General features: G+C 41.6%; 1 protein-coding gene across 1 annotated transcript in view; it reads right to left on the reverse strand.

Annotated features, from left to right (window-relative positions):
- ADGRL3 (adhesion G protein-coupled receptor L3) overlaps positions 1-23014 on the reverse strand; it is a 514733-nt gene that overhangs the window by 201224 nt on the left and 290495 nt on the right. The window contains exon 7 of the mRNA XM_074866987.1: positions 14785-14894. Coding sequence (XP_074723088.1) covers positions 14785-14894 — 110 coding nt within the window. The remainder of the gene's footprint in view (positions 1-14784; positions 14895-23014) is intronic.

Raw genomic sequence — 23014 nt, forward strand, 5'->3', positions numbered from 1 at the left:
GTCAGGGAGTTGGTTTCCATCTCAGAAGTGGCAGCTAAAGCTGCTGAGCAACATGTGTTTCTCATTTGAAACGTATCACTCATTCTTAAAAACAATAATACATACCATCTGTTGCAGCCATTCATAATTGATAAGATTTGGTCTGAGTTTGACTGTGAAAACCCATTTAAACATGAGTATCGAAGTGCAGATGAAGAAGTGCTGCAAAGCAATTCATTGGAGCTTTCCTTGCCACATATTATAGCCAACGATGGCCAACTGTCTCCAGGCACACACATGGCGCTCTGGAAGCCCCATTTATTGAGTCATTACAAAGTGTCAGCATCTTTCCATGGCACAAATAGTTTAATAATTTGGCACCATTTCCCTCAAACAGTTAATAAACAAATTGCTAGATGTTTGTGTGACTGTGCAGAGCAGTTGACTGCGTCAACAGAACTATTAAAATGCAAGGATACACAAGGCATATTTTAGAATAAAACAGAATATTTTCAGTTAGAAGGGACCTACAATGATCATCTAGTCCCAACTGTCCAACCACTTCAGGGCTAACCAAAAGTTCAAGCATGTTACTAAGGGCATTGTCCAAATACCTCTTAAATACTGACAGGCTTGGGGCATTGATGACCTCTCTAGGAAGACTGTTCCAGTGTTTGACCACCCTCTTAGTAAAGAAATGCTTCCTAACATCCAGTCTAAATGTTTCCTGGTGCAGCTTTGAACATTCCCATGGTTCAAAGAGCACCTCCCTCTCTATGTCCCCTCTTCAGGAAGCTGCAGAGAACAATGAGGTTGCCCTTCTACCTCCTTTTCTCCAAACTAGACAAACCCAAAGTCCTCAGCCACTCCACACAGGACATCCCTTCCAACCCTTTCATGAGCTTTGTTGCCCTCCTCAGATGCATTCAAGTACATTCACATGTTTTTAAATTGTGGTGCCCAGAACTGCAGACAGTACTCAAGGTAAGGCCGCACCAGTGCTAAATACAGTGGGATAATCACCTCTTTTCACTGGCTGGTTGTGCTGTGTTTGATGAACCCCAGGATGCAGTTTGCCCTCTTGGCTGCCAGGACACACTGCTCACTCATATTGAGCCTGCTGTCAACCAGCACACCCAGATCCCTTTCTGCAGGGCTGGTCTCCAGCCACCTCTCTCCCTGTTTATACTTGTGTCCAGTATTACTTTGTCCCAGGTAAAGAATCTGGCAGTTGTTCTTGTTAAATTTCATTCCATTAATCATTGCCCAATGCTCCAATCTATCTATGCTCCAATCTATCTATGCTCCCTCTGCAAGGCATCTTGTCCCACAAGAGTGTCAACAGCACTTTCCAGTTTGGTATCATAAGCAAACTTGCTAATGGTGCATTCAACTCCTGCCTCCGGATCATTAATAAAAATATTGAACAGAAATAGCCTTAACATTGAGCCCTGAGGAATAGTGCTGTTGACCGGTCACCAGCCAGATGTAGCCCCATTCACTATAAGCCTTTGAGCCCTGCCACTCAGCCAGTTCTTCATCCAGTGCACCGTAAGTCCACTCATCTCACAGTTGGACACCTTGTCCAGAAAAATGCTGTGAGGGACAGTGTTGAAAGCCCTACTAAAATCCAGAAAAACTACACCTACCATCTTCTCTTCATCCACTAGGTGGGTGACCTTATAGGAGGAGATCAAATTAGTTAAGCAGGACTTTCCCTTTGTGAACCCATGTTGACTGTGCCTGGTGATTGCACTGTCCTTTTTCCAGGAACTGAGGTTAGAATAACAGGTCTGTAGGTCTTCCCTCTTGCCCTTCTTGTAAACTGGAATGACGGTGGCTGGCTTCCAGTCTCCCCAGACCTTTGGTAGATGATCAAGAGGGGTCCTACTGTAACATCTTACTAGTTCCTTCAGTACTCTGGGATGCATCCCATCAGGCCCCAGGGACTTGTGAACATTCAGCTGATACAGCTGGTCCCTTACAATTTCAGTGTCCACAAAAGGAATGTCACTGTGCCCACACTCATAGTCCTCTGTCTCAGGGGAACGGGCAGCCCAAGGTCTATCGGTATTATTACAGACTGAGGCAAAAAAAGCATTGAATGCCTCTGATTTTTCTTCATCTTCCACAAGTATCAGTCCAATGTTTTCTTTAGACCTCCTCTTACTATTAATGTACTTAAAAAAGCCCTCTTGTTATCTGACACAACACTGGCCAGTTTCAACTCCAACTGAGCTTTGGCCTTTCATGTCTTCTTCCTGGAAGAACCACAGCTCTGTAATCTTCCTTGTATCAAGGAAAAATCTGAGTAATTGTTTTGTGTACTCTAGGACTGGTTTGAGACTTTAATGGCCATTCAGTTTTGTCTCTTGAGAGGACACGGGATGACAGAGCAGTCCTCTTTGAGAAAGAAATGCCTTTCCTTCACACTGGAAATATCTTTCCCTATTATCATCACTGTACCACAAATTTCTCCACTCACAAATCTGAAGGCCTAGACTCACTCTGTTTAATAACCAAGGCTGCACTGATTTTTGTTTAATAACCAAGGCTGCACTGATTTTAATACTGCCCAATTTCACTCTGTGCATCCAAATTCCTGCCAAGTCAACAAGAAAATTCCCAAGTGTTTCAGCAGGCTCTCATCAAAAGCATGTGCTCAAAGGCAACTCAACTACTACAGCTTTGTTAAGCCTGTTTTTAAAAAACAAAACCAAAAAACCCCCCCACAAAACCAAAAAAAACCCCTCCAAAACTTAAGACATAAATTTAACTTAAACATGACAATTGAACCAGGACATATTTTGAATGGATTCTATTTGAAACACTGACTTTTTGTTTTGAAAGTACCACAGAATGTAGATTTGTCACTTTATGATGATTAGTAATATCCTCCCTCACCAGAGTCATCTGGAACATATTTAATTATTGACTTCATTGAAAGTACATGGCACATGCTCACTCTTCTGAGCAAGTCTTTAAATGGACAAAGGCCCATTTGTTCCTTCTTCGAAAATCCAGCCTCAGCACATGAAGTGACCCCCAAATTAGGCGTCTGTTATTTGCATATAGCATATATAAAATGTAAACATGCAAGCTGACATTCATCAAGCATTTAACCACATGCCTAGGTATAAGCATCCCAGCCATCTCAATGGGAAAAGCCCTAGTGAAACCAGGGGTACAACTGTGCCTTGTACAAATATTCATGTGGTAAATTTATTCCTGTGTTACAGCTCATGCCTCTGCACCTCATCTCCTAGTCCGTATCAAAGACAACACAGGTGTGCCTGTATGTACTGCAGGCACTCCCCGCACACACCCCACCATGTCAAACCTATGGCAGTACTTGGATACCACCATATTTTCCCTGCTACATTTTACAGCTGATGCCTCCGCCTTTTCAGCTCTATACTATCACCTAAAGAGTCTGTCCTTTCTCAGGCACTGCCAACCCAAGTATAAATACCCAAAGCAGCAACAGGATACAAATGCAATTATACTTGAGGCAGGACTAATTTCAGCCTAAGGTAAGAAAAAGACCACCAGTAGCGATATAGTGTAATTTTATAGTGAAGAGAGCCACTAGCCACTCCTTTCTGCTCTCCCAAGCGAGGCTAGAATATCAAAGTCATTTATCTTACATTTTTGTGCCAAGTCTTACCAATAAAAAATATCTCCAACATCACCTATGCATTGTTTCCTGATTTTTCTTCTCCTTAGGGTCAAATTTTCAAACCTGAGTCTGCATTTGCTACGTGGACTTTACATTCCCCATATCCCTTCAGTTTTGCTGCAGAAATGTGGAACCATCTTTTAAGGTTGCATTCAGAATAGCACTTAAATGCACAATTTGTTGCTTTAAATAGTAACATCGGTGGAATAACTCCAGAGTGTTTCATATGTAGACATTAAAGGCAGATTTCCAGGGGAGCTTAGCTTTCATTAGGGCACCTAAATATAATGGGCTCATTTTCAAAATCACACAGAGCGCAATAGCTCCCGTTCTGTTTAGCAGAACCATTATTTTGCAAACCTGAACATCAGAGATTTTGGAAGCTTTCAGGTGCGTGAGTGTCCGTCTGTGTGGTCCTGCAAGCCTTTGCAAGAGCTTAAATTGAAAAATCTGTGATTATTAATTTTTAAAGCAAAAAGGACAAAGGCCCGATGCTGCCTCTCCTGGGATAAAAAGAAAGGACTTGGCTGGATTACACAGCCATGTGCTAGCTCCAGCCTCTGCTGAACTAGCATGTGCTCTCCAGCAAAGGACAAGACAATAGTTTCACTCATAGACACCGTTCAACACACACACAAGAGGAAAAAAAAACAGCAAGTTAATGAGGTGATGCTGAATAATACCTTCATAGAAGCAGAGAGACAAACCAGGTAGATGTCATCTGCAAGGTAAATTAAAATTATACATCTCTGAGGATTATCAGTGAAAATTGAGATCTGGAAGGGAATTTGCTTTTTGATATTGGAAGGGATAAATACCCAATGTAAATCCTTTTATGTGTGCCTGTAGAGTGAAACACAGAAATTAAAGATAAATGAGATTCAGGCATTTTTTAAAACTACGTCAGACATATATAAGTTACCCATGGAGGGGAAAAAAGACTTTGGAGGAGGAGATTAGATTAGACCCTCAGCAATACATTCACCTGGGAAATCAATTGTAATAAACCTTTTTTAACCTGAATTGGTCACCCCACCTCACCCCCTAAAAAAGCGAGACACACCCCAAAAAGCCCTTAAGAACATTTCTGCATAGCCTGGCAGTCAGCCTGGGTAAATGACATGCCATGTGATTTTTTGGGTGAGGTTTGGGATAGGAAACCTGTAGGCATAAGTTGATTTTTTTTGTTTTTGCAAACGGATGCCCTGGGGAGGGCCCCTTTGCCTTAGCCTTCCACAAATCCTCCTCCCATTTCATTCCTCTTGGAAACAGAGACAGAAGCTAACCAAAATCAAATGTTATGCAGTCTGTGTTTCTGTCTCCTTTGCCAGAGTTTGAGGTACATACAACTACTGCGGTTTCATGCAGGCCTATATTGTTATTAAAAGTCAACTGGAAATGTTGTTAGCAAGGAAAGTGGAGGAAATGAGTAAAAAAGTAATACATTCAGATGCATTTGGCTCTCTTCCTGGGAGCCCTTTTAATATAAAGAAACTCAACAAAGTTGTATTTTTAGATCTGGAGAGATGCGTTTTTGTATTTCACACACTAAAGGGATTTGCCTTAATACACTCAAATTTCCCCCTCCCTCCTCCTCCCTCATATGCTAGAAGAAATGAACTTCAATCCTCAACCACTGGATACACATATTCTGTTCTCCCCATTGGCCAGAATAAAACCCAATAAATGTATTTCATTTCTTTTGTGGATTTATGATAGCACCTGGCAAGGATGGTCTTAATCTCCTTACACTGCTTGCACCAATGAAAGAAACCTTTGCAGTACTTCTTGAGAGAGAAATGAAAGGATAATATGAATAAAATATGGAAATATAAGTATTATCTCCATGAAGATCTGTTCTAAAATGTATGAAATCCAGATCAATGTATCCACAGGGTGCTTGACATAACATTGCAATTTAGACAACAATTTTTTAAAGATGGAAAGAAATATATTCCTCTTAATGATGACAGAATTGTTTAGAGACAATTGGGAAGTATGGGGTCATGTTTACACAGTAAATTGTTGGCAAATATCTAGTAGTAGACCCATCAGAAATAGACGAAAAATACAGCTTGGTACAAACAATTGAAAGCCAGTAGTTTCTTCCCATTGGTACTCCAGACAAGCATGCATGCAGGGGCTAGGCTGCTATGTTCTGTCAACATCTTTGTTAAGCAAACACAAATCTATTTCAGACATCAGAAAGATGCTCCGTTATTTGGATGTGGAACCATCAGTCACTCTGTTGGGGGGATTATAGATTATTAATATATTGAGGAATTGACCAGAACTTCACTCTTATTTCTGCCCAGTATTGGTTACGCTTTCCATTTTAGCTGAGATAATATCTGTCATTTACTATTGTCAGAAATGGCTGTGAATTTCTCAAAAAAAAAAAAAAGACTTCAGATAGCCTCAAGTTACTGGGAACCTGAACCAAAGTTTGCTGACACTGAAAGAAAATTCCCTGTGATTTAATGACCTTTGATTCAGACTCAAAGGCCAAAGGCATTCAGGCAACAGATTGAAAAATTTTAAGCAACTTTTAGTTTAAATGCTAAACCCAAACCAACAATATATACTTTTTCATTAAAAATTCAGCTACTTTGGGACAAGATCGGAAAGGAATAAATGGTGCTCAGAAGTCACGCAAGGAATTAAGGTACTCCTTTATATTCATAATCTTCATAAAATGAGGTAAGTTACACTACTCATCACAGTTTTCCACCCTCAGCTTCCATAATAAAGCAATTCTAGAGGCCCTAGGGAGAACTGACAGTGCTCTACATCAAGAAAAACATCAAATGTGAGAAACACATAACATATCTATGGTAAAGTCTTTGACTTATTTAAAGTCTGGATCTCCACACTGTAAACTTTGTGTGCATGACGTGATGGTAGGGATAGAGATGGGAATTTTGCCTCTCTTGCTCTACCACAGAAATCTTTTTATATTTTCCAAAGAAAGAAAGAAACCTTCTCCCAGCTGTACTTGCTTAAAAAAAATATAAATTAAAAAAACCCCCAAACATTAAACTGCTGTCATGCTTTCCACATTCCCCCACCTTCCCTTCAGTCTGTGAATTTTACTCTTGCAAACTTGCCACTGGTACCCATTTAATTTCCCACCTACTTAAGTATTAATTGGAAGGGAAAAAACTAATCTCCTGCTTAATTATATCTATCACCAGAATACCCAAAATTTCACACCAGAAGAATCTTGCCACTCCTGCTGTTTCTCACACCTGCATTGAATGTGTCCAACATTTCCAAAAGATGCTCAGTGTTTTCCAAATGAACAGAAAAGGAAGTTTTGAATTTGCCTCAAAAAAGTAAATAAAAATACACATTCCTCACCCTAAGACTTGGCATTCAGACTGCAGGTGTTTAATTTGTACCTAATGTAGCCCAACACGCCATGCCATTCAGATGCCTGGCAGTAGAGCATGCTGCTGGCTGGTCCACTCATAGTTCATCATGTAATGGGTTAGTTCAGCCTTCAGTTAAAATAAGCCATTTTGTAATGTTGCAACTCTTTGGAGTGAAAAATGAAAAGTCTGGAGGTAATGAAATTCTCATAATAGGACCGAGAAAAGTGAGTATACAGGGGTGGTGGGCATCCTTCTGCCTACTTGCAAGCAAATTAAACTCTCCCCTGCCACCTCCTGCAACACTTCAATTTTCACTGTGTTTGAGTGCAAGATCTTCAACACCTACAAAGCCTGTAGATGTCCAGCTTAAATGTCAGACCTCTTCTTAAGGTTTGTCTCACTTTGATGATTAATTAGGAGTGCAATTTTAAAATATGATGGGCAGAGAAGCGACTCTCAAACATTCATATGACTGAAGTTACACTTACTCACTGCAATGACTCTACTATAACAACCTGTTCAGCTGGTATGCTACCAAGTTATTTTTCTAAGTGGTACTAATACATGTCCATCAAATTATGTCCTTACCGACTTTGACAGCAAATGTGCAATAAAACACCCCATGATCAGCTGACAAGTTCATAGGTGCCCAGGCTATAACAGACTCCAATTCTTTTCCCCTGCAGCATTTCAGATCTAATACAATTAAGCAGAAGCACTGTGGTGACTTTTCTGATAAAGAGAGCATGTGCAACTCAAAAGATACATGGAAGCACAACCTGCTGTATGTAGGTACAGTTTTCAGAACCAACACACAGAGTAAAGACCAAATGCATCAATGAACAGAGACATTTCAATACTTTAATCCTGAGACTGGGGAGTGGTGAGCTAGTTCAGGAGGTGATCAGCTAAACACTCACAAAAGAGAAACAGAAACAGAGAAAAGAAAAAATTACTTTTCACACAAGGACTCATACTGGCACAAGTGGGAGACATGAAGAAGTGGCCCACAACTTAGAGGAAAAGACTGAGATGACAGGAGCCAGCAGGAGCTGGCTTTTCACAGAAGCCCTCTGGTAATTATAGATGGAGCAGGTAGAGGTGGACTTCACACTATGGAGATTACCTAACATTTATCTAACTTCTCCTCACAAGAAAATCCATAGAGCTCCTGTTGATAGCAGACCTTTAAACTAGTATGCTTTACAGGCACATAAACTTGAAATCACCTTGTTCCTTTAATTTAAACCAAACTCATCTCAGATTCAAAAATGAACCACGTTGTCATGTATTTCACCTTTTTCCCTCATCTCAGGCTACTTTCAAGTTTTCAAACACCTTTATTTCCCCCAGCTCTCAGCACTTTGTTCTCCTCCTCTTCTTGAGAACTGCACACACCTATGCAGATAGCTCAGCCTCCAGGTTCGCAAAGCCCCATAATATCAGGTTATTTTAATTAAGAGTGCTTTCCAACTGGCTGTTGTATAGGTGCACTCTCTCCACAAACACACGGTGAAAGCAGAGTGATAGGGGAAGTAACATGTCCTTCATTTCTGCCTCTGCAGATAAAGCACCAACAAGCAAAGCTGGGAATTTCAGTGAATACAAAACAGGGTTTTTTTGGCTGCAATGCCCAGGAAATTGTATGCCTTGGAAGAAAGGCAATTTGTCAGCAGGATACAAAGTAAAGATTCTTTGCTCAGAAATAACCATAATGGGTAGTTAGGTCTGGTGGGTTTTTTATGTTTTTTTGTTTTGTTTTGTTGGGGTTTTAAAATTATTGTTCCTAGCCCATGCACACAAATAATTTATTTAACTGAATAAAACAAAGGACACCTGGCTTCAGGGGGGAATTCACTCGTTACTGACCAAAGTGCCAACAGCTGGGTTTAACCCAGTGGGAATGCTTGCCATTTTCACCAGTGGGCCCCAGGGGACCAAGTTCTCTTGGGAACAGAAAAATACCAAAAGCAAAAGAAAACTGGAGAAGCCACAAGTTCATTTATTTAACAAAACACAGCATGGCTCTCAGTGGGCAAACACTGATTCTCAAGCGATAGGGAAGGCGGCAAGAAAACACACACGGGGAAAGCCTGGAATCCACATAATGGTCTTACAGCACTCCAGAAATAATTAAGAACCATATTCTTGGGAAAAGTGGTCTCATTAAATTGTTTTCAGATTGCAATTTTCTCCCAGCTTCTCCCCCCTCTTTCCTTTTCCACCAGCAATCTTGGAGCAATGAAAATATCAGTTTGCTTTCTAGTGCTTGTATTCTCTTAAAAATGTCATTATTCAATTATCTGTCTATTCACTGGCCTTAAGGTCCAGCGGAGCAGATATTGTGAGCCTTCATTTAATGTTTTTAAATGCACTTCAGTCCACTTGTGATACAATAAAACTTTATTGAATTCTGTTCCCACATCACACTTACCATCCCTCACTTTTATTGTGAGGCAATATGTGAGACCATCTACTCTTCTGTCAGCAATAAAAGGAATACTTCTAGCAAAGAAATGGCCTTTCCTTCCATCAATACAGCAATTGGGAAATTTGATTTCAGGTTCCATGCTTAAAAAGAAAAAAGTCTTAAGAAAAGATGAACCATGCTCAAGCGCTGGTTTTTTCCTTCCCCTTCTTAGCATTAAGAAAACAGGAAAACCTCTGTAAGCACCAAAGATATTTGGTGCCTTTGTAACATTTATTAGACCATTTACTCAGAAGAATGGAAAGGAAGGACAATTCATCCTTCCTCGGAAGCCACAAATATTTTTCCCTTGCAGGAAACAGCCCTTTGAATAGATCTCCCCAATATTAAAAGCTGATGTAAGACTTGTCACCTGGGTGCAAGGCAAGTTATCATCACAGTGGGATATGCCATGCCCGAGGCGCCTGTCTCACTTCCTCCTGCTGCTCCCATCATTTCCGTCAGTGCAGCAATGGGCTTGTCCTTGTTGAGCCCCCCACCTTTTTTCCACTTTGTCCTGCACTATGCCTTAAATTTTCCAAGTCTCTATTAAAAACTATACTGTTTCTGAAGGACAACAGTGCACAAATTCTTCTGTGAACTCCAAAACCTAGAACCTAAGGGAATTGAGAGCCCAGGAAAAACAAATTTGACCCAGCTAGCTAAATTCTCTTTCCAACACCACACTGGATGCTTGGAAGCCAGAACGGTTGCTCTAGCGGGAAACAAACAGAAAAAGCCCTTTAAACTAGTATCGTGCTTTCAACTTGCACCTTTTTTGAAAGTGAAGTAAAATCTAAATGCAGACATCCCTAAATTTCAGTCAGAGCTAGTGGGAGATAGCTGCTCACATGTTGGAAAATCCCCTCCCTGTTCTGACTTGGGGTATCACCCAGGAAGGGCAGTGGCACTGCTGCGGCCCACAGAGCACGTGTGCTCAGGAAAGCAAAGGGCAGGAGACTCGTCAGCCTCGAGTGGGTTGTTTTTTCTCTTCAACCATCTCAGAAATACATGCAGGACTACTAAAACATGGAGGATTTCAGCTGTAAAGTGTTACATGCATACAAAGGCTGTATTTGCATAGGGAAAACCAACATGTTGGTTTGGATTTATCAGATTATCAATAGAAAATCTGTCCACTTAAAATGACAACTAGCTCAGAAGCTCTCTCACCACTTCTGGTCTTGCACAATTTGACTCTCTTGCTTGTCACCAGTCTCATGTACAGCATTAGATAAATTGCTGGATCATGAGTAAAATGGGAAGTCTCTTAGCACATTACAAAGATGAAATAAGAAAAATCACACTCCTAGATGTACTGGCACCATGACAACAGGACTGTACAAGCACCAGAAGAAGATACTGAAGTGTTTCTGCAATGAGAGTGTTGACCTAGCTTCACAAAACTACCTCCACCACTGCTGTTCCCATTACCCATTTAACACTGCCACATAAAGGAAGAAGGGGAGACGGAAGGGATGCACTAGGAGACAACAACAGAGTACTGGACCAAAGGGACCCTTGCAAAGTGAGGTTTCTCATGCTTACACACAGCATACCTCAGCCTAAAAGGTAGTTTCAGACATCCCTCCGCAATATGCTATGTGTCCACAGCTCTGGCAATGGCAAACTGCAGGTCTGCAGTAGTACATATTTAATATAAAACCATGGAAAAGCTCTCTTATCAGTAATGATTAAAAGAAAATTCAATTTAAGAAAACTAGACTATTTTGCAAGAAAAGGGGCAGTATTTAAAGCAGGTGTCAGAGAAATAAACATCATATGCCAAGGCCTGCTTTTAGAAAGACAAAATTAATTTGGTGACTTTCTCCGATACCAGAAAAATAGGACAGCCGATGCCACTGAAGCCTGTCAAATTAGGCCTGGTATCTTTTCACCTGCTTTTTTTAATCTTTTTTTTTTTTTTTTCATCTGCTTTTCACTTGCTTTTCATTGTCAGAGGGCAACAAAAAAAGTTCAGAGGTCCTTGGAATGACTGTCCATTTTTGCAGACAGCATCTGCCATCACATAAACTGACTACAGGATGAGAAAAATGAGGAGAGAACTGGGCTATCTGCATAATCATCTGTTGTCTTCCCCACATGTTGAGAGTAACTGCAGCCTCATGAAACTCCTTGTCAGGGGTATCTCCAGTGAACAGACAGGAATGTGGTGTGGAGAGTAATATAAAGGACATTTTAAAATATATGAGCTACTGAAGTTAGAAGAGGTTTATTTTTCCCCCTCCTGAGAGGGGAGCGGGATGCCTTCCTCTTAAAAATGATAAGAGTTAGTGGTGCAAGAGTTAATAAATAAATAAATAAATAAATAAACAAAATTGCAAGAGAAACAGGCTACCCAATGGTGTTTTAAATCTTCCAGAATTTTTCTCTGAGGAAGCGTATACACTAGCACTATATTGAGCATAAGCGCCTAAGGTCAGTCCTAACAACATCTGTTAAAGATGACTCCTCAACACTGCTCTCTTGAGACGCTCACACGCTCCCCTCTCCTGCTGAGCCAGAGCTTGGGTAAACTCTCCATCCGTAAGGAATAATTTGAAACCGTTAGGGGTAACCCATCCAACCAGATGAAGCAAGCTGGAATTGCACACAAGTACAAATGCCCACTGAAATATTAATTCCTTTGTTATGCAACTTCTCTGTTTCTTTAGGAGACAGCCATATGGCAGACACCGCTGTTCACCAAAGGCTTGGTGCACAAAGCCACCATGGAAATGTCGGTGGCCGAGGAAGGGTTTTCCCCAGCAGCAAGTAGCATCAGGGAGCCTCTAGAGCCCACTTCCCTGCTCCAGCGAAGCATCACGCAAGGTGGCTGCATGTGGGTAGCAATGCTATGAAAGCTGGACCTGCAAGGACTTGGGCAACGGCCCAAATTTGGCTAGAGGGGCTGAAGCACATGGGCTCGGTCACAAGAACCCAAGGGCACCAACAAACACACAGCAAATGGTAGAGGCATAACTGAGGGCATCGAGGGGGAAACAGATTTCATTCACCAGGTGTGGCTTTGGTCCAGTCGTACCCTTTGCTGACCTCCTTGTCCAGAACTGACACCTTCCCCATCAGTTGGATGGCTTTCACTCGTTGGGTACTCCTGGGGCCCAGGCAAGGAACATCTACAAGGTCGAGCTGACCATTTTCAGAGGGAAGAAATGGAGGCAGTAACAAAGCCAGGCAAGAGACTGAGGTAGAAGAATAAAAAGGAGCCCTAGGTTTCCCACTCCATGTCTGGAGATGAAGGGACACAGCTTGCCTGAACACAACCAAATTCCCTGGTGCTACATTGAATAACAACACATGAAGATCTGACCCAAAATTTCCAGGACAATGCAGAACAACAAGCCCAGGAGATGGAATCCTATTCTGCAACATGCTCGCCCCTTGTTTCCCCGCCCCTAACTCTACTCGCAGAGGCACTATATTTGATTCATAAACAAACAGCCATCAAAGCTACTAACTTAATTGCAAAGGCAGCATGGCTTGTTGTTGTTGTTGTTTTCCTCCCCACATTCAGATCATTAAAACATACTCAATCCCTACTGTACATTTGGTACTAAGCAACCTCTCACAAGAGTTATTTTACATCTTGTACACAGGGCCGATTAACACCTCGGGGCATAATATTCACATATTACCTTTCTCACAAGGCACCACTATTCCTCTTTGTTTTATATGCAACAAAGGCTACGGAGGGGTACTAGGTAATGACTATTGCTTTACCAGCCCAGTCTCAGGAGGGAACAGCATACCTTATGCAAATCACAAATCACAAGGAAATACAACCTGCTATGATAAGTAGAAATCGATCTCCGCTCGCCCTCCCCATGCACAGTGTCATTTGTAATGTGAAAGACCTCATTTAGAGTGGAATAACTCCAAACTGGTAATTTGGTATGAGCTCGCTAGGGCAGACCCTAAGCCCCTGATGTCACTCTTTCCATGGGTTTAATAGCTCACCCCATAAAAAATATTCCATCACTGCATTTAAAAGCTTCACATTTTTGTTTAAAAAAATCAAATATGGACACACCAAGCCCCCCACCAGCAGAGAGGCAAAGTCCCTCAGCAGAGAGGGTCCTCTTTGCTCAGAAAAGTGGTCTTAGCTCCATCCCTCACCTTGCAGTTTCACAACAGCAAAACCCCACACAGCCTTTCCACATTGCAGCAGCAGACAGGTGGCCACCTCCTGCACGAGGGATGGGGACCACCCAAGGGGTTGTAAGTTCTCGCTTCCCCTCCAGACAACGTGCATGTCATTTCTCAGCCACGTTTGCTCTCCTGCAGCCCGTGCTTAAGGCAACGAAGAAGATGCTCTTAGTCCTTGACCCACATCCTGGGTTTCAGCAAACTGAAGTCTCCTGATGCTCTCTCAATACAACTCGGTGGCTTGAAAGCATCCATTCTCATACCTGCTTTATTTTGAGAGGTATGCTATGAGTTTTGGCCTACTCAAACTGAAAACCTAGAAATGGTGTTGTTATTCACTGCTCGGCCCTTTACGATGTCTAATAAAAAATGCACTCCTAGTATTACTGTTGTTATTTCTTTTTTGAGGTATGCCATTTTTGACAGTAGGACCATAACTGTGTCTAACAAATTTGGTTTCTACAGAAAACAAATTCTGAGGTGCGCTTAACTTTTTGTAGCTCTGACATTTCCCGTTCGGCGCATATTGCTGTAATCCCAGATGACTGTCTGTCTACCCTCAAAAATTCAGGCTAAATGGCTCTCCTGTAATTTGCCTTCATAACTTTGGGAGCTTATAAATTAGTATTTTTTACCATCAAACATCAAATATCCCAAAACATTAGCTTTCTACTTCCTCAGTAATACTATACTGTATTTAAGGCACTTATCAAATGTCACCAGTTACATGGACATAGGTCGGTTGAAGCGCTCTGCTATACAATTACAAGCATAAAACTGGAAAAAGAAGCTCTCAGCTAGCAATGGTGCTTCATTCTTCTTGTCTGTTTTCACAAATAGGGCTTCCCAAGTGTTTTCCAAAAGGTGATATGTCACTGTTACACTGTACAACAAGGAAAACACGGGGCACTATTAAGAGATTTTTAACCTAAGCACAAACCTTGCACAGAGGACAATTTGTCATATCTTATCAGCTCAGTCTCATATGATGCACGTGGTTTGTCACTGAGCGTTTACTTGCCCTTGGGCAACAAGAGACAAGCTCAAGGCTGGCCCAGTCTCCACAATAAATCAGATCTCTATTAAAGAAACAAATGCAAATACATCAAGATACATACTGTAAGGGACACATTCGTACTGCACTTCCAAGTACTTGTACGTCCCAGGGCAAGGGTCTGGAAACACATCAGGGCCAGCAACAACTGCACATTGGGTTCGATTACTGCATCTGAAAAGCAAGAAAAAAGAGAGTCATAAAACAGGCCAGACAGAGGGACAGGTCAAGACATTGAGTGGCCCCTCCAGTATCAACAGGAGTGAAGATGCAAAAGCCAGGACCTTCAGCATCAGCTAAGGAAGCTTGCCAGAGAGCGTGCAAAGGCTGATGGCAAATACCGATGTCTTCATCAGTTTATTGCCAAAAGGGAAGAGGCATGGTGTCACAACTCCTTCTCCTCCTAGCAGTTCTTAACGGCATCAGGAGGTATTTCTTTAAAACCAAACTGAGAGGGAGATTTTAAAAAAATTATTACAGGTACATGGGTCCTCTAATTCTTGAAAACCAAACTCCATCACAGTGACCTCAACTAACCTTAAATACCAGCAGCCCCACCAAACGAAATACAAAAACTAAACCAACAACAATTTGTGGCAAAAATAATCATTGTATATTTTTATAGTAGGCATAACAAATACATTTTACAAAATATTTATAAAATGTTCCCACAAAAACTGTCATCTTGAGTAATGTTGTTTAATGCAAAGCAAAGACTAGAAACAGCAACATGAGTGGGGAAAAAAAAAAATCACCAAATAAGCTGTCTAAAAACCAAAATAGTAGTTTTTCATACACAGCCAACACACTTGCATTAGTTATAAATGGCTAAGTTTTATTCAATCATTCTGCCCAGTATGGATGCATCTCCTGTGATGATGTATTTTTTCCAAAAGTGAACGTTGTTCTCACTGAAGATCTTGCTGTACAACCCCACAGAGAAGGAAGTGACCCTGCCCGCTGCAGCGAGCATCTTTCAGGTTAAGAGCACACACACACATGTTGGGCCCTGCAAGATGCTTTCCCTGCAGCACATGACTCACATCCATGGGTGACTAATTTGTGCATGTGTGGAAACCCACATCTGCCTCTGCTTTCATAGTACAAGCACCTCTATGTAAAACTTTTGTGAATTTTGAGGAAAAACACTTAACAAACAGCAGTTCTATGGAGAAAAATCCTCTGTTTGTTTAAAGAAAAAAAAACCAACATGCAAGAGAGAGAAATATAATTAGTCTTTCATTTTTATGCTTTTGCATGCCAGAAAGAGACCTCCTAAGGGCTAGACCACTGCATTTATTTTGCCTAAGATGCTGCCTCTTCTCATGTGACATGGGACCCTTGACACCCCTGCTCTTCTGGCAGAAGCCGTGACATCCAGCACAGAACTCATTTAGGCCTGCAGTGGAAATGCTTCATGTTTACCTGAGGCTATAGTTTGTCAGCCTTAATGAGGATTTTATTTGAGCCCATAAATTAAAATTGATTCATTAGTGACTGCCTTAAGCTCTGTAATTTCTTTAATTTTATGGAAAGATTAATAAGAGCTGATACGCTTGCTCATCAGGCTGTTTTGCTGGATAACAGATAATCCAGAGGGCTAGGACATTCTTGTGTTTTCTACTTGAAAGATGACAGTTATCACAGCAAGTGACTAGTTTTATCATATACACAGAAAAACAATTTTATTAACGTAAAGGATAATTTTGCTGTCCTCACCCTCACTACTTACAGACAGGTGCCTTGGCTGGAATATCACAGGTAGCTTGGACCATGCGAGTGGGCAGTCTTCCAGGAGAGGATTTGAACATCATCCAAAACTTCACTTTCAACAAAAATCCTTTACCGGGCTCAATGTGCCTTTCAAAAAGCAATTGCACTGGCCTAATCAATAGCCTCTCTGGCTGCAGGGACATCCCTGGCCACGTTACATAGAATAAGAGCAATGGATCAAAGATGTATTTCAAAATCACGAGTCAGGAACCAAAATTATGAGGAATTGGAAGTGGGGGGAGGAACAGACACATTTAGAGTTCATTTGTGCCCGTTCTCTTTCTTTCTGTCTGTAAGGAAGTGTTTGCTTTGAATGGCCAAGTGTTTCCTTGTGGCCATTTATTTTTATGCAAGAACTTGGACACAAAAAACAGAAGTGAAAACATGAAACTTAGAAAGCTCCAGGTTCATAACCAGTATTTCAAAACTTGGTTTGGAAGCTGAAGGCTGTGAACACCAGCTTTAACCTCCCCAAATGCGTGCTGCCTTCTGGGATATCACCAAAGAGAGTAAAAGTACCTGATACAAGGGGTTGAGTGGGGAATGCAGGGTGTCGGTACGGGCTTTTCCACCCAACTCTAGCAAGTCCCGAAGCTCGCTTGCACATTCCTGGATCGGGGGATGGCAAAGCACTGAGCCTACCAAGCATAGAAACTTCAAAAGAAGGTGAGATCAAATTGTCAGTGCCACCTTAGAGGGGAAACAACAGAAAACCAAATGAAAAACTCCCAAATTGTCATTTCAAGTTTCCTTTTATCACCGCAGGGTGAAACATGCAGATTCCTATTCCAGCATACTTAAGGGATGAGGGCAATTTGGACTAAAATCCTTAGAAAAAACCTAATACCTGCTGAACCAACTATTACTGTCAGACATCAGGCTATGAAAATTTTAGGGGGAGAAAGAGGTAAAAACCACTTATCATTAAAGCTCTGGTTGCTGTGCTTTTGCTCACATTTTTTCCCCACTTTCACAACAGCTTCTTGGTCCTTTCAGTTTTATCATATTTCTTTCCAGACAGATTAAAGGCCCAGGTGACACTAAGCGACACACAAGAAGTGCCACAGAAAAAGAGATGTGTAAAAGAAGACACATCTGTAGCCTTGAAAAGGGAGGGGGAAAAAAAAACATGAAATTGTGCCTTACCCCATTCCCAGCAAACCAGCCCATGAGCTCTTCTTTCTAAACCACAGGATTATACATTGAATCTTGGGGCTTCTTGGTGCTTGGTCTTAGTAATACTCCAAACTCCTGAGAGTCGTGAGGCTCAGTACTGGGTATTGACCTTTCCAGTCAATGCAACAAGGATTCCTTGTTTTTATTTTTTTGTTTTGTTTGGGGGTTTTTTGGTTTTCCTTCTTTTTTTTTTTTTCCATTTTTTTCCTCCTTTCTTGAAGGAAGACCTTTACTAACTACTGGAGTTACAATTCACAGTAAGAACCAGCACTGCATGCATTAGCTCAAGTATTAATAAAAAGAATTTATCTTCTATAGGGCAACTGCAGACACACTACCCAGGCCCCTTAGCTTTACGCTAGAAACGGCAGCTCCACATCTTGCTAGATTCCCCTCCAACAGGGCAGGAACTGTTTGCATCACTGGTTTTAGCATAACTGTACTCCAGAAAACTACAGCCACTTCTCTTACACCTATCTATACCTCTTACTACCATCTTTTGACAAGCATTATTTCTACCACTGATTCATCAGCTTCTACAAACGAAACTACATCTCCTTCCCCTGAGTTGCCCTCATGTCACAACTTTCCTAAGCAACCCCTGGCCTCTTGGGGTATTTTCTCATTCTCCATATGCTCTGACACCAGGTAAACAAGAGAACTGTGGGAGGAATCTGTGAATTTGAGGGACCAAATAGACAATTTTATGCCTATTAAAAAAGCAGCTTCCATTTTATTAGTTTGCACATTTTAAGGTAAATGTTCTGGAGACATGGAGGAATTAAACAAGGCCCTCAAGTGGTCTTAGTTCCCTTTATTGCCATTTATCATGAAATCTGACAAGGAATTTATAGCCTATATTCTACCTGCAGTCATTCCTCTCTTCCTGTTGCTCCCTGAAGTGCACGGTGGGCATGTGAAGATAGAGCCCGCTTCTCAGAGACCCTACATGTCTCGGGTCACCTCTGTTAATTGCTGCTGGGATTCGTGGACACATTGCCTCGACCAAGAGCGTCCACACAACTCACCAGAAATAACTCACTGTGCTGCCTCAGCATTTGGGCTAGCAAGGCAAAAAGTCTGCTGCATTTTCTGCTTTGCAAGATACAGAAAATGTGACTTGCTAATGCCCACGTTCCTCTGTAAACACTTGTGTTGGTGCATTGTGCTCAATAAAGAGGCCAGTATATCACATCCACTTTGCCAAGGCACAGATACCTACCAATACCAACCAAGAGATCAGAAACCAAAGCATAACCCAAGATCTGCATCTTCACCCTGACTCGAGAGATTGACAGCAACATATATTCCTGTATGTTCAGGAAAAGAGAATACCCCAAAACCCTTCTAAAAATCAGTCCAATGTACTCAGCAGCCTTTAAGCACCCAGCATCTCATAAACAGAAGTTTATTCACATACATGTTTTGAAGAGAAAAAAAATACGTGCTGGGAAAAGTGTAAATTGTCCCAGTCACAAGAAAAAAGAAAAATGAAGTAGTGCTTTATGCCTCCTTTCCAGCTATGTTTATTCCCACTTATTAAGGTACCTGTTTTCTCTTTCAGATGTGGAAAAATATTTATCCTAGAAGAGAGGTGTCAATCTAGTGTAACACATAGACTATAAGAGAAAACATGGATTATTTTTGCAGAACTTCTCCCAGTTCTAGTGGAAAATGACTTTCAAGAGTTTTAATGTGAAGCAGTAATAATAATTCATGTGGCATTTGTTCTGTATTTATAGCAGTGAGAATGAAGGAAGCATTTGAGTTCAGAACCAGCTGCAGGGCTCAACTCTACTTGCAACTCTTGGTTCAGACTTAAAAAAAACCCACAACACCAAAACTTCATTTCCCTTCAGCAAACTTCCATTTCTTCTCCCTGGCAACATTTTTATGATTTTTAAGTGACAAGGTCATCTTGTGATAGTGAGGCAGAAACAATTTAAGACATAAACAGCTGTTTATTCCTGCTCTGACATCTTTGATTTTTTCCAGTGCTGACATTGTTGATATATTTACCAAAAGAGAAAGAAAGGAAAAAATAATAGTTTGGCAGGTGATGTTAATTTTAGGCCTTTCCAGAAACTTTAATAGCACAGACATGTCAACAGCATCAGGCTAGACATGTCTGGGGCGATATGTTTGCCAGAACAAAAGTGCAAAGGCAGCACAAAATAAAAGATCAATCCCAAACAAAAGCCTTTCAGCATTAATCATCACAGGCGCAATAACAGTAAGTCCTCCAGCTCCCCATCCGGGTGGGGACCATTTGCCCCAGACAAGAAAAACGGGCACCAAAACCACGGGGGCAGGCGCCCATCGTGCTAGTGATGCCAGGAGAAGAGCAACCAGAATTCTGTGCACAGGTCCACAACAAGCCTAGAGGCTCAAACATCCCTTTCATCCCCAATACACCCTCTTTCTCCTGGTCCTTATCCTCTAGAGGCAAGCCTTCTGAGGTGCAACAATGCCTTCTGCAACACCTTGGTCAAGAGCTCCTGCAAACAGGGTGTACTGGAACCCACTACAAATGGGGAAGCCACCCACTCCCTCTGAATCTGCAGTCAGGCTGTCAGAGTTCAGGGTTAGGCTCTTAAATACCCTGAAGATCAGAAAATTTCAGGCTATGTGACCATGAACTTGGATTTGCACGGGAAGCACTGAGCGGCCATATCCATTCCTTGCTGCTGCCAACAGACCCTGATCATAGCTGGTGCTACCCTTCACCTACAGCAAATTATAACAAGGGATTCTTAATGCCCATGTGTGCTGACCAAACCAGCTCACCTGTGTTTATGAGCACCGGTCTCCAAAAGAGAGATACTCTTTCCCCCTCCCCTCAACTGAAACACCTACTTTACAAAGACTTTATTTTTTTCTGCAAAGACAAGGCAGCCATCATGTGCCTAGGCACACTAATATAGCCAAGACATCAATATCTAAGCCTCTTTCTCAAGGTCTATTATACTTTTCTAATGGTTTTACAGTAAGAGACAGACTTAATTCATTATCCTTCATGGCAATGCTGCAAGACATCCTTTTCCTTCTCTGGAACACAAAAATCTCCTCTCTGGATGACTGCTTTAAGAAAGAGGCTGTCACAACAAATAAGTCAGCCAGGACTGTGTTCTCCCCTGTCAATATGTGATATTTTCAAATCCACCCTTTAGGAAGGTCCAAGAGAAATAAATAAATAAATAGATAACGCCCTGGAGAAAGTACACAGGAAGCAAAGAGAAATTTCACTCATAAGTGGAGTTAGCACGATGGCTTGCAAATAAGGGAGGGGGGAGCAAGCAGAAAAGGGAGGCAGCAGAGGGTGGAGAGAGGAGAACAGAACTGCACACCCTGAGAAAAGCCTTTGGTTTACCACATTTGCTTTCAATAACGCACTGCACAAAAGCAAAGCTAAATCCTTCACCTGTTTAGCTCCCAGAAACAAAGAATTCCTCAACAGAATCTTTTTCTGCCTCTGCAAAACCTTAAAAGCAAAGGATCTAATGACAGGGAGATGAAAATCCAGTTTCTCTAACATTTCCTTCATTATGAATGGGCCTTTTTATTGATCTTTCAGAGCATGGAGAAGCTGGCTTTCCAACCTCTGCTGTGATATAATTATCTGCGGTGTTTAATGCTAGCACAGACGAGTCCCACTACACACTGCATTTTGTTGTTTTATTGACGGGTTTTAATTATCTATCCAGGTGCTAGAGCTGTCAGATAGGCTGCTTCTTATGTGATCAAACTAATACAAGGAGAGGCAGAGCACTCTAATTGCAGCCTCACCAAGCGCCTTTGTGGAGATATGCCAACGAGACACATTTAAACTGCTACGGTTATTGTAAAAGCTTATGCTGTTTGTTGGGAAAAGAGAGTCCTCTTTCTATAGCCTCAAACCATTTTGTTCCTCTGATTATTACACTGAGCAAAGCAAAACTTAAGAAAAACAAACCACCAAAACCACACCAAAACCCCAGCCAGCCAAACAGCAGAAAAATCCCGCAGAGCCAAACCAAATCCAAGTTGTAAAGGTCACTGAGGGGACTACCTTGATATATTATGGAGAGCCTGAGAGCAAAATGGAAAAACAGGTCCTGGAAATAATTTAAATACCAGTTTTATGTAGGAAAAAAGAAGAAGTAATTACACTGTTTCAACTCACTGATAAGGTCCTTAACATTTAACAAGAAGCACTTAACAGCAAATTCACAAGATTTAACAGATTTAATGGCAATTTGGGGCACCCCTGCATCTGCTCTGCTGCCAGGGACTCCCCAGCTCAGAAATCTGAAGCCTGGGGCAGGACCCGTCAGTGGGGGCACCCTGGCTCATCATCACCCTCCAAAAGAGGGTCACCCCAAGCAAATGAAGTTTTTTCCTCTGTGCTTCATCATGTAATGTCTCTTACATTTTATAGTTTCCTTGGATTTCTTTCTGTCCCATGTCTTTGCAATTAACACAGTGAGGACGGAGATTAAATCTCCAAAGGCAATGAACGTGTACCCCAGCAGGAAAACTTGCCAAGTGCCTTGTGCTAATGTGCTTGGCTACAGCATCCCTGCAGCAACAGGGAACCTGAATGAATGCCTGGTGGAAAAAACACTCATCATTAGTGCAAGAACAATGAAATGATGATCTGTCCAAGCCTTTGGGTATATTTGGACAGGTTTGGGTCAGTATTGAAAACAAATCTGCACCGAGCATGTCTAAAGCAGTCAGTGTTGCTCCAGCTGTAAGGAGCTAAGACACAAGCAAGGTCAGGTTTGCAGAGTAGGCTAACGTCTTTTATTGGATGCTGGTCCATAGGACTGAAAACCAAACCAGGCAAGCCTTCTTAAGGCTGTAAAGCTCATCTTTTAAAGAACCACATCTGCCCTTTTACAGGTACTTCTTCCAACTCCATAAACTTCTGTAGCACCCTAATAAAAACCCACTTTACAAAACATTGGCAGGATATCTGGAGAGAAGAGTAAACACCTAAAACAAACCAACCAATAAAAGGCTTGTTGGTTTAGCCAAAGTTAACACTAGTTAAAATAACTGTGAACAGAAAACAATCTGGCTTTTAATTTGGGTTAGGAGGTCACATTAAAGGCTAAAGGAGGTCTGGGCTGAATTTCAGCTGGCACTCCACATTACTTTGTCCTCATTGCCATTTTAACACAAGTCAATGGAAGTTAAAGCCCATTTTTAACTCTTTAGTGCAGCTACCCAGAGCTGGAATAGCCAAAGCAAGTGGCAAAGGATTATTTTCTGTACAACAGCTCTGAAGCGTGTTCAGACCCTCAGTTTACCATCACCTACCTATCCACCAAGTCAGCAGCACTGGGAGCCAACACTGCGCT

Source organism: Strix uralensis, chromosome 4 (assembly GCF_047716275.1).
Source record: "Strix uralensis isolate ZFMK-TIS-50842 chromosome 4, bStrUra1, whole genome shotgun sequence".
Lineage (NCBI taxonomy): Eukaryota > Metazoa > Chordata > Aves > Strigiformes > Strigidae > Strix > Strix uralensis.